The 12,254-nt window shown below is 39.7% G+C and overlaps 1 protein-coding gene across 1 annotated transcript; it reads right to left on the bottom strand.

Annotated features, from left to right (window-relative positions):
* Positions 1-1,597: 1,597 nt before the first annotated feature.
* Positions 1,598-8,734, bottom strand: cnn2 (calponin 2). Its single transcript, XM_006786749.3, has 7 exons — positions 8,547-8,734; positions 5,858-5,979; positions 5,665-5,731; positions 5,221-5,358; positions 5,003-5,119; positions 3,767-3,913; positions 1,598-3,179 (listed from the first exon to the last, which is right to left on the bottom strand). The coding sequence occupies exons 1-7, from the start codon at positions 8,601-8,603 to the stop codon at positions 2,874-2,876; spliced, it is 954 nt and encodes a 317-aa protein (XP_006786812.1). The 5' UTR covers positions 8,604-8,734; the 3' UTR covers positions 1,598-2,873.
* Between the last annotated feature and the right edge of the window lie 3,520 nt (positions 8,735-12,254).

Raw genomic sequence — 12,254 nt, 5'->3', positions numbered from 1 at the left:
TTGTTGTATCTTCAATTGTCCTTTTTAGCTTGCCTGGATTTAGCTGTGACGGATGTATACATTGTTTCTTGGTTACACATAAATGCTATGGCACAAATTCAAAATATGTGTCAGTCTAAATAACACACCCAAGTTCACACCCCGTATGGGTTTTCATAGTGAATACATATTGGAAATTTATAGCACCAAATCAATTGTAGTTTTATTTTTTTATTATGTTAAAAAATAGATAGATAGATAGATAGAGAGAGAGAGAGAGAGAGAGAGAGAGAGAGAGAGAGAGAGAGAGAGAGATAGGAGTGTTTTGTTCACAGTTACATCTTTATGAACAATCTATTATCTCCAACATAGCCCAGAAACTATCTGGCCAAATTTAATGAAGCTTGGTGAGAGTGTTTTCAGAGGAAGACACCGCTCAATTTTATACAGATCTGTATCACTTTCCTTAAAACTGTGAAATAGTACATGGGCTTTGGCAGAGATCTATGACCTCTGAATGTCTTTCTAGTTAGACAACTACTGAAAGGGCAAACCACACTGATTGTTGAACTCAGCCTTCATTTGGAGCTCTGCTGCACTGCTGACAAAACAAACACTTGCCAGAGCATTTGAAACCCAAACTTACAGCAGTTAATATGACAGTAGGTGTCTCACAGTTTTCCATGACACATGCACACAGACACACACACACACACACACACACACACACCTACAAGGTCAATATTAAATCAGTTATGCTTTTGCAGATAGTAAATTTGTAAAGCCAAATTCAAACAGCATTTAAATACACGTTTCATTTGACTGAACTGACACCAGCACACACTCACTGGACAATTCATATGCTACACCAATATGGACATTTTAGCCCTTATTGACATGATGCCAGATTGAGATCTGGTTACTGTGGAGGTCATCTGAGTACAGAAAACTCATTGTCATGTTCACAAAACCAGTTTGAGGTGATTTATGCTTTATGACATGGTCCATTATCCTGCTGAAAGCAGCTGGGCATTGTCAGCTACAATATTCATGTACATTGTGGTGTCGCCCTGTGCTGTCTTTTGCTCCTGTAGCCAATCTGCTTCAAGCTTTGACAGGTTTAGCATTAAGAGATGCTCTTCTGCATACTTTGGTTAATTTGAGTCACTGTTTCCTTCTTATTCAAAGTATTCTTTGAACTCTGACATCACCAAAGCCCAGAGGACCAGTTTGAGGTGATGGATTTTTTATTTTATTTTATTTTTTAAATTTCAGGTTTATTTTCCAGAGTATATTGTTTTACTTTTTTTTTTTTTTTTTTTTTAGCAGTTTCAGTGTTTTAATCTTTTGAATTATTATTGTATGAAGGGCATATGCCAGAGGCAAGATTTTGAAGAATCAGTGTAGGTGTTATAAAGACAGATGACTCAAGTCGTGTAAATATCCAAAGTCTAAATAAAGATCAGGTAAGTTGTAATAAAATTAATTAAATTAACAAATACTAAGGATGTTTCTTCTGTATTTTTTGTTTTCCACGTTCACAAAATAACATATCCATTTAAATTTCATTTTCACATCAAGTTTTATTTAACAAAAACCTTGCAAAGAAAAAGTGCTGCACACTGGTTATTTTCTCTTTCAGACCCAGAGATGGTTGTGTGGGAAAATCCCTGCAGATCAGCAGTTTCTAAAACACTCAGATCAGCCTGTCTGGCACCACCAACCATACCACATTGAATGAGTTGCTGCCATGCGATTGGCCGATTAGATATTTGGATTAATGAGCCATTATACATAGAGCAGCCATCGAGTCTGTCTTAATTCAAACACAAAAAAGCAGCATAGTCCAATACCAAATTTTATTCAATGTCAAGGTACAAAACAGCCTCCATTCAAAAAAAAAAAAAAAAAAAAAAAAAAAAAAAACATGTATAAATAATAATCTTACATGATCAAATATATGATTGGTTTGCATATCAACCAATATCTAATGAGTCACTGAAACATTGTTCACTGAAAAACAAAGAAGAATCCAGTATTCTTGATTGGAATGTTCAAAACTTCACTTGAGTATCATTTTATTCACTCCTCCACTGTCCAAAGAAAACAAGCCTCTCTCCAGTCAGATTGGTTATGCAAACAAAGGAAATATTTCCTCTGTTAAAGAGTGAAATAAAGAAGTGAGAGAAATAGCAGAATTTAAAGAAGACTGGTTTGTTCTAACAAATCCATTTTGTTCCCTCATCTGTCAGAATAACCAAAACGGACGATTACCGCGTGTCAATACTGAAAGGACGAAGAAGATACTGAAGTAACAACTAACACGAAAAAAGTTTACATTCTCATTCACAGGATTTTTTTTTTCCTTTTAAAACACAGATGATACAGCCATTACAGGAACATAAGCACTGGTGATTTCATGGAAAGATGCATTTTCTCATAACCATTTATTGTTAACACACACACAAAAAAAAAAAAAAAAAAATCCCTAAGGTTTCACTTTTAGTTTATGTTGCCCTTAAAGAAAATCTTGGGATCCCTCAATGAAACTAATGAGTTAGCAAAGCCACAGGAGGACAAAAAACAAAACTTTGGCACATGGACAGAAATCCCTGGGATATCTAGCCAAGCCAAGCGATTGGCTTTTGTGGTCACTTCAAATATATAAAGAAATTACAGAAATACAGCTCATGATGATATGTGTAGATGGTTTTGTACAAACAGGGGTAAGAAGACATTTTCGTACAATACTAAGAGGATACGGCCTACAAAAGAAAAAAAAAAAAAAAAAGTGCAACATCCTAATGATATAAAAGATAAACCACCTTTCTGTCTCGCAGAACTTGCCAGCCTTACACAATCACGCTTTCCCTTCCTCCGCTCCCTCCAATCTTTTAATAATCTGTTCCATCATCTTGGTACACCTGCTCCTCTTCCTGGTAGCCTTGGTAGCCCTCGTCTTGGTAATCTGGGATGTAGTCACGGGCGACACCAGCTCCATTTTCATCACCTGGAATCTCAGTGGCTTTGGGACAGTACTTGGCATCGTAGATCTGCCGTCCCAAGCCAAAGTTCTGCCCGCTCTGGTTAGCCCCTTCTCTGTATCCCATCTGTAGAGACATGGTGCTGTTGTCACACTTCTCTGTGCCCAGCTTCTGGTCGTAAATGGCACGCCTCGTTCCTGGAGCCGTCATCCCAGCCTTAAGTGGAGACAGGAAAAGGAAAACTGTCAGATTTTGTGGAATTCTCCCCAGCATCCCCTCCCCCCCCCCCTCTCCTCCTGCTTGGCAAACACGAGACTGGCCCCAGACATTTGGCCACTGGGTTAAAGAATACATGTCATTCATTTAGAAAAGATCAGCAACACATTAGAGGATCTGTTGGGGAGGTCCAAATGCTACCCAGCAACCATTTATTTCCACTAACAGCAGCTGCCATGGTTTCAACAAACACAGAGCCATAATGTCATTAATGTACTCACTGTAACAAAATGACCATTTTTATAAACTGAGAATATACGTTGATGTCAAGCTATCCTTAATCTAGTATTCTGCTGATGTGTTCAAATTGTTTCCTTAGTCTGTGTTGTAATTTGTTATGGCAAAAAATATAACAAAAGACTTTGCTCAGACAGAGACTGAGCTTTGCCTTTTAGATAATACAGACGTTTACAGCTTTCTACAAGACCAAACATGACTGTAGTTTACAGCAGGCAAAGCACGCCAAGGACAAGCCATAACCAGTGTCCTGAAGCTTATTTCTGCTGCAGTCCTTTAAGAATGCATACCTGACTCGCCCCTTTGTTTGTTCCCATCTGCAGACTGATGGTGGTGTTGTCCATGGGGGCCTGGACTGGAGCCTTGGGATCATATAAATGTCTCCTGGTGCCATATGCACTCATACCTGCCTGACTGGCACACTTATTGGTCCCCATCTGAAAAAAATAGAACAATCACAGTCATACAAGATCAATAAAGAGTTTGTGTAAACTGTTGCACAACATCACTGCATTTCTCACATTTTATTGTTTTGAGCAAGTGTGGGACTGTTGATACTGGAGCAACACTAACCAAACGTGTTTTTAAAAAGTTTTGACTAAGCTGTTCCTCATATTTGCACCGCTCTCAAATTGCAGTCAAGGTATTTCTTCACTGCTTGAGAAGTGCTTTTGTTTACTTGATACCCTTCCAGGTAATGGAGGGGGAAGGAAAGAAAAGAAAGCAGGTAGGTTTGAAGCATCAGTGACAATGTGCAGCTCTCGCACAGAAGAACGCTACTCAACATGAGATCATCATGACAAAGCCTTCTTTCACAACAGTTTCGCCACTTGCAGCAGTGAGTTCAGCTTTGCGAGCACGTAGCCCGCCTGTCAAAACGCAGCCAGAATGATCAGATCATTTAAAAAAAAACAAAAAACAAAACATATACATATATATATATATATATACATACATACATATATATACATACATATATGTATATATATATATATATGTATATATATATATGTATATATATATATGTATATATATATATATATATATGTATATATGTATATATATATATGTATATATATATATGTATATATATATATATATATATATATATGTATATATATATATGTATATGTATATATATATATATATGTATATATATATATATATATATACATATACATATACATATATATATATATATATATATATATATATATATATATATATATATATATATATATATATATATATATATATATATATATATATATATATATATATATATATATATATATATATATATATATATATATATATATATATATATATATATATATATATATATATATATATATATATATATATATAAAAAGAAATTTCTTATTTCTAATTTTTTGATCTTTATATTTCAGGAAAAAAAAAGAATCAAGTTTAGTCCCTTGTCTGCATTTCCTTTGAAAGCCCTGGCCCTGAGTTTCACTCTGCGAGCATCAGTCCTGTGATATTACTGACACTGAAAACTGTACCTGTAGGCCAATGACACACTGTCCAGCCTTCATCTTCTCATCGTCAAACATCCTCTGCTGCTTGTCCGCATACTTCACGCCAATGTCAACCCGCGACTGGCAGCCCTTGGTCTTGGCCTGAGAGAAAAGGCGGTGTAGAAGAGTTCTCATTAAACTGCGATCATTCCCCACAAAAAACTACCACTACCGTTTGTGATGTGACGTTTTTAGAGACTCACCATGCTGGCGAGGGCGAGCAGAGTCGTCTGGACCTGCGTCATGTTGCCATTCTCAAACAGATCATTGGCCTCGAAGATATCATGGGGCTTCAAGCCGTACACTGTGAGAGCTTTGATGAAGTTTGTCAGGTTCTCCAGCTAAAGCCGCACCAAAGTAAACAAGAGCGACAGGTTTTAAGCTGAAGCCGGGCGATTATTTCTCTGCCTGTATCCTCTCATTAACAAGTTGCAGTCAAATATTTTTATAAGCACTAACTATTAAGAAACCAGTTTCAGATAAAAGCAGAAGCAACACTGCTAATGTCCAAGTATAGCCATGAGTGTGATTCAGTGCACTGACATCCTCAGCACAATGCAGGGAAGAGGCAAGTTGTCAATGAAGTGCTCCTGCTCACAAGTCTGCCGCGCCCTCAATTAGCTAAAATAAGTGTCAGACAAACTCACCTGGTGCCAGTTCAGTGCTGACTGGTTGATCTTTCTCACAGAGCCTGGCTGCAGTCTGTTAATAAGTCTGCAAAGTAGAGAAAGAACGGGGAAGAAAGAAAGTGAGCTTTCCAGATCTGTGTGCATATTAAAAACAGATGATCGAGGCCCTGGTGGTTTAGCGTGACAAAACTTTGATGTAGGCTCTGCTTACTCGCACAGGAGGACTCCGTTTTTCAGGCCTTTCTGGAAGTCGGGGCCGATGGAACTGCCGGTGATGTCTTCGATCCAGATCCTGAGCTCCTCTTCCTTCTGAGGGTCGTACTTCTGTGCAATCTAGTTGGTAACAAAGGTCAGAGGTCACATGTGTGTTCTGCAACCAAGTGGGTGGCTCTTTTGAAGAACAGTAGATGCAGTCACACCAGCTTATTTTGTCAGCAGGGGAATAGCTCGCCCTGCCCTCAATGACCTCCCACTTCAACACTCTTAAGATATAAGAATTCTATTTTTCTCCAGCTGCTGATAACGGAGCCGCGCAAACACCGAGGAGATGATAACCAAAACACACAACACGAAGATTTCAGTTTTAGTTGTTGTTCGTTTTAAAAGGTTTATTGTGACTGCATGAGGCCAGGCTTCATGGTCATCCCCACATTTTCACTTTGACCGACTCCTACAGACAGAGTTGGTCAGATTTCATTCTCATAAATGGTGACTCCACCATGGCCCGACACACACACCCCCACAGAAACACACACGGATATCCTGTTTGGTAAACTGTAACAAAGTCACCGGAGGCACAGGAAGGGAGCTGCTGTAGAAAGAACAGGGAACGTCAGTTTTTAAGGGGCTTAACGTGGTCTGCTGAGGGCGTCACGGTCGAGGCGTTACTCTGATTTAAAAGCTTTAGCGACGGATGCAGAGCATGAGAAAGAGGCCATTCAGGAGGAGAATCGGGGTCACGTAAACAAACAGCAGTTTCATGAGCTGAATCTGAAAGGCGGACAAATGGAGAAAAGTGACCTAAGAGTTAAACAGGTCAGCTTTTCTCCTCCTCCAGTGAAAGAGAAGAAGAAGAAGAAGAAGAAGAAGAAGAAGAAGAAAAAAAAAAAAGGTTCTGCGTGCAAACTCACAACCAGCCAACAATTTTTCCTTGTCCCCGAAGGCAATGGGAAACTAAACCGCAAAAGTAACCTTCTATTTACATAGAAGCAGGCCGCACACAGCTCACAGCTGGCTGCGCTCTTCAGGAATGCCTGTCTTCTAATTAAATTCTCTTCATCCAGTTATCCGCATATTAAAAGACAACACTGGCCGTTTTAATTGCCCGCAAGGAATCCGACACAGATGTAATTTCCAGCGACAAGCTGAACGCGAGGAATTCAGCCCGCAGTGCTGGGATAAAGGGAGCTGAATGAAGCGAGAAGGGCGCCGGATTGTGTCTGTGTGCCGAGCCGATGAATGAATGTGCACTGAGATAAATAAATAAATAAAACAGTTATTGCGGTGTATCAGTGTGAGTTTGGGGATTACTCTTACAAGCAAAGACTGTGTTTATCAGTTTGTAAGGAGGGGGGGGTGGAATTTAAAAGCCTTAAATGCCTCACATTTTAAGGGTGAGCTACGTCACTGACGGCAGGAAATACCACTCTTTAGTACACCCCCCCCTCTCCCCTTCTTCAAGGACGCCTGTGGTAATGGACAGAGGAAATCTGCATGCTTTCTTTACGTCAGCCACATGTTGTTCTGTGGAGATCTGGGGAGGGGATACGACCCTCTCTTTCTCCCTCTCCCCCACACAAGGGTACATCCAAAGAATGCAGAAGGGGAGGGGGATGAGGTGGAGGTAAGTTAAAGTGCCCTTATATGCGGGTGTCAAGAGAATGAACAGAAGGCTAAGAACAGATCAGCTGTAACACTTGTGTGAGAAAAATAATATATAGAGTAACGAAGTTAGAAGCAGTCTGCTTCCCAATAACAACGAAATGGAGAGTAAGTCACATTTAAAGTACTTAAAAAAAAAAGGGGGGGGGGGGGGGGGGAAGGAAAGTTGGCGAAAAGTGATGTGCCAACGTGATCGGGCTTGTCACCGCTGAGGTTTTAACTCGATCCGGCTGTGTCCAAATAAACGAGCTGTTTTCCCCATGAAGGTCCCAATCAATAAAGTTACACATTACCCAGAACTTGCGGAGGGGGTGTCAGTCAACACCTTGATTTTTCACAGAGTGAGTGGCTGAGGAGGAGAGAGGCTTTGTCCCTGCACTGATCTGGCACGGTGTGGAGAGCAAAGTTAAAGCACGAAGAGCGGCGCTACACCTTACCGCAGGAGGGGAAGTGGGGAAACTATTCTTGCAGAAACCACGAGAAAACAGAGAAGCAATGAGAACAGTGGCATCCAATCCGAGGGCTAACAGGTCAATTACATTATCTACTAATGCAGGTCACAATGCAGGGCAGAGAGCTGCACGGGCGGCGGAAAATGCTGGAAACGGGGGTAACTTTTTTTTTTTTTTTTTTTTTTTTGCCACAACGACATGCTTGTTTGCCAAGCGGGACAACGCCCATAGTGCGATTTTAAGTTAAGTCTCCTGCACGAGGAGAGGGACTAAGGAGGTCCAAGGTGTCTAACTAGACCACAACTTCTTTCTTTGCAAACTATTCACACTCGACCAGTTTAATTATTCATTTATTTATTCATTTTCCGACTTATATGTATAAAATATTGTTTTAAATATTTTTTATTGAAACTCCATTTTTACCCCCGCTGATTACCTTTTAACCTGAGCGCCATATTAAAATGGAGGCCAGGTGATTCTCGCGTTAAGAGAGAAGCGCAATGAAGAAGGCGAGAAAAGTTCAATGCGACTTAACTTTATATCGGAGAGAAAAGTATGGCCACCTACCTTGTTTTTCACTTCTGCGGATAACCCATAAGCCGGACCTTTGTTAAAGGAAGACATTTTCAAAGTGTTGAGATTTTTCCTTTGAGAGTGGCAAACAATAATAAAAGAAAGAGACTCCGACTTGAGGATAAAAACTGCGCTAAAATATCTTCGAGTTTGTCTTCCAATGAAACCTCGGAGTGAACTAAATACTTCCTTTCTCTTTTACGGCCGCCAATTAGAGCGCTCCCACGGTTTCTGTCAAAGAGTCTTGATTCACAAATCAAGATAGTTCACCTCTGAACGGTCCGTACCGGAAATGACCCTCCGACGTTTCTAGGTGTTTTTTGGTTTTTTGGTTTGTTTTGTTTTTTTAATTGCTAGCTGAAAAGAGTGAATATTGAATATTTAGCACAATTTCATACAGGTGAAGAAGGAGTTCAGTTTCATGTGCTCTTGGTTACGTAACACAATCGTATTTTTTGTTTATCTTGTTTTTATTTTATCTGTTTTGTTGTTTGTATCTGCATCTGTCTGGGTTAGCCGGCGTTAAGTTGCTTGAGCTTGCAGAAACTTTTAGGATTTTAGCATTTTTTGTGTGTGTGCACTGGAGAATATAATTCACTGAAAGCATGAACCAGGTAACTAAATACATTAAATATGGGGGGTTAACTTTGGATTTCCAGTTTCATTTCGTTGTTCTTATCTTGCAAAGTGGCTTTACATATTTTAGTCTAGCTCAGATTCTCTAAACGCGATCAGGTTTCAGTTTCATTTTTCATTAGCTGTGCTGTTAGTTTTAGTTTCTTTCATGGCTGCTGTTTTCACGTGTGATATTTGGAATAAATATAATAATAAAACCCTTTACTCAAAGTCAGGTACATGTCCAAATCTCAGTAAACATATGCACCAAATACTCTTCAAGCTGGTAAGCCAACAAATTTGGCCAGGCTGACAAAGATTGAAACTGAAGATATTTCCTGTATACTTTTTTTTTTTTTTTTTAAACTTTAGTTTTGCGAGTTTACAGCATTGTTTCAGTTCACTTTTTATTTATTTTACTGTATCTCATACCCGAAACCAGTGTAGTCTTTTTTAAAATCTTGGTCACCTTGTATGCATATCAGATTTTTTTTCTATGTAAATAGACATTTTATAAGCATGTATCCTACACTTAGAAACTGTTTTATGTGGCTGTTATAATTATTGTATTTATTATAAATTTGTATATTTTTTTTAAGTTTCTTGTAATGCTCTTAAGATAGATAATCCTTATAACAGAAACATCTATCGATTATGTTACACTCATCCAGTTGAGGGTCGTGGGGACTGAAGTCTGTCATGACTGTCGTGGGGTGAGAGGCAGGGTACAACCGGAAAAGACCGTGATATGTGGCATGGGTTGAAGCTAGAGTACCCAAAGAAAACCCACAAAGAAAAGGAAGCTCCACACAAAAAGGCCCCAGACTGTATTTGAACGCAGGACCGTCTTGCTATGAAGTGACAGTGCCAACTGCATGAAAGTTTTCAACTAATATGTAAAAACGACCCATTAGATAAAGAGCACATATATAAATAATTAAGCAATGCATGTCATGAGTTTAGAAAATTACATACTAAATGTATTTTTAGGCCTTCATTCAAAACGCACTACTGCACTACTCAGTAAAAAAATATTTAAGCAAAAAGCGAGAGCGGTGACTTCTCTTGATAGTCCTGTATACTCTTCGTTCCACGCTTCGTTAATCGATCCTAAGCTCCACCTTTCCCCTGCTCTTCCTTAGGTCGCGATTTATATCAAAAACTCCTTATATGGAAGGAAACTTCCCAAATTCCTGAATAGTGGGAGTGAACCTCTGGTCCCACCCTGCATACCAGACGTGGAGAGAGGACGAGACAAGTTGTCGCACTTTTTTGAGTCACGGTCAGGGGGGAGAAAAAGTTATTTGGGAATGAGCTACTGGGCTGACGTAATGTCGGTGGAGTGAGGTTTTCAGATAACAAAACTTCTCCTGGCATGTCAGCATGTGTAAGAGTCCAGGATGCTATGTAAGACGTATCTAAGACAATGTATTAGTGGCGCATAGTATAATTTAAGCTGGCAGTGAGCTGACAGGTCAGGGGGGTTCTTTCTTTATCTTATTTCGACAAAAAAAATACCCACAGAGCAGAACAGAAACTCCTCTGAGTCTTTCTGGGAAATAGATGAGCTTTAAGAGAAGCAGAGAGAAAACGTATTTTAATAATAATAATAATAATGGATTGCATTTATATAGCGCTTTACGGGGCCCTCAAAGCGCTTTACAATTCCACTATTCATTCACTCTCACATTCACACACTGGTGGAGGCAGCTACAGTATTTTACTGTACAATAGGCTGCTTTATGACAGTGGTACATCAGATTAGTATGACTTCATGTGACACCGACGGTTCCTCCCGACATGAACACATGCTGGAGCCCATCAGTGTTACTACCTGTACTCATCGGATACATCTTTCTTTCTTCTTCAGCTGATGTCTTTGACAGCCCCTTGAAAAGTTTGTCCAACATATACTGTAATAAATATTGTAAAAGTATTTTTAAGTTTTGAAATCTGTCCCACTGACTGGGGACAATCTCACTGACGCTATTCTCCATCTTTCCCGACTATCCATCCAGTATCAAACTACTTCCTTTCAGCGAGTGGGAAGGAAAAACTCCCTTTTAACAGCAAGAAAGCTCCAGCAGAACAAGGCTCAGAGAGGGGCAGCCAACTGCTGCAACGGTGAGGGCAGGGAGACAGGACAAATGACACACTGTGGAAGAGAGCATTGATTTATGAGTGTGAATTTTCGGCCCAGGGACCCAAATTAATCCACCAAAGCTTTACTCTTGTGAAAATTGCAGTTAAATAATTAATACCTGACCACCACCAGTAGGCAACGGGTGAAGTGTCTTGCCCAAGGACACAACGACCAAGACTGTCCAAGCCAGGGCTCGAACCGGCAACCTTCCGATTATAAGGCGAACTCCCAACTCCTGAGCCACGATCACCCCAAATGCCATTTATTTAGATGTTTGATGAGACAAGTTTCTTCCAGTCCATTATATTTTATATAGTTCCCATTTTCAGAGGCTCAAACGTAATTGGACGTTTGACTGAAAACTTTCAGGCCAGGCCTTTTTTTCTCACAGCAAATTGAACAGATAAAAGATCTGGAGTTGATTTCAAGTGTTGATCTTTCATTTTGCATGCCTGAAAAACTCAACAAACCAGTCAGAGATAGCAGAGACTTTAGGAGAGGCCAAATAAACAGAGTCCTTAAAAAGAAGGAATTCATTGTCAGAAAGACCACAGGAGACATCTAAAGTGCATGATAAGATAATTATTTCCGTGGTTAAAAAAAAACCCCACTACATGTGAATGCACAGGGTGCAAACGCCTGGTTACACTCAAGAACAGGGAGGACTTTGCCCAAAAAAGCCTTCACCGTTGTTTGGATTCACCTTTTATGATGGATGAAGTATGGAGAAAGAAAGAACAGCCCATGATCCAAAGTACACCATGTGTTAAACAGGGTGCAAATATGTCTGCCAATGGAAGTGGCTTGCTAGTGTGTACTGATGATTTGACTGTTGATAGCAGTAGCAGGGTGAAATGTACAGGGCTATAGTCTCAGTTGCAAAACTGTTTAGGCACCACTTTACAGTGCGAACGGATAAGCCGAAGAAATAGGATAGTCTTCGA

The sequence above is a fragment of the Neolamprologus brichardi genome, chromosome 18 (assembly GCF_056152115.1).
Source record: "Neolamprologus brichardi isolate AB-2024 chromosome 18, ASM5615211v1, whole genome shotgun sequence".
Classification (NCBI taxonomy): Eukaryota; Metazoa; Chordata; class Actinopteri; order Cichliformes; family Cichlidae; genus Neolamprologus; species Neolamprologus brichardi.
The sequence above is the reverse complement of the archived record's forward strand: the minus strand, read 5'-3'. Positions and strand labels throughout refer to the sequence as shown.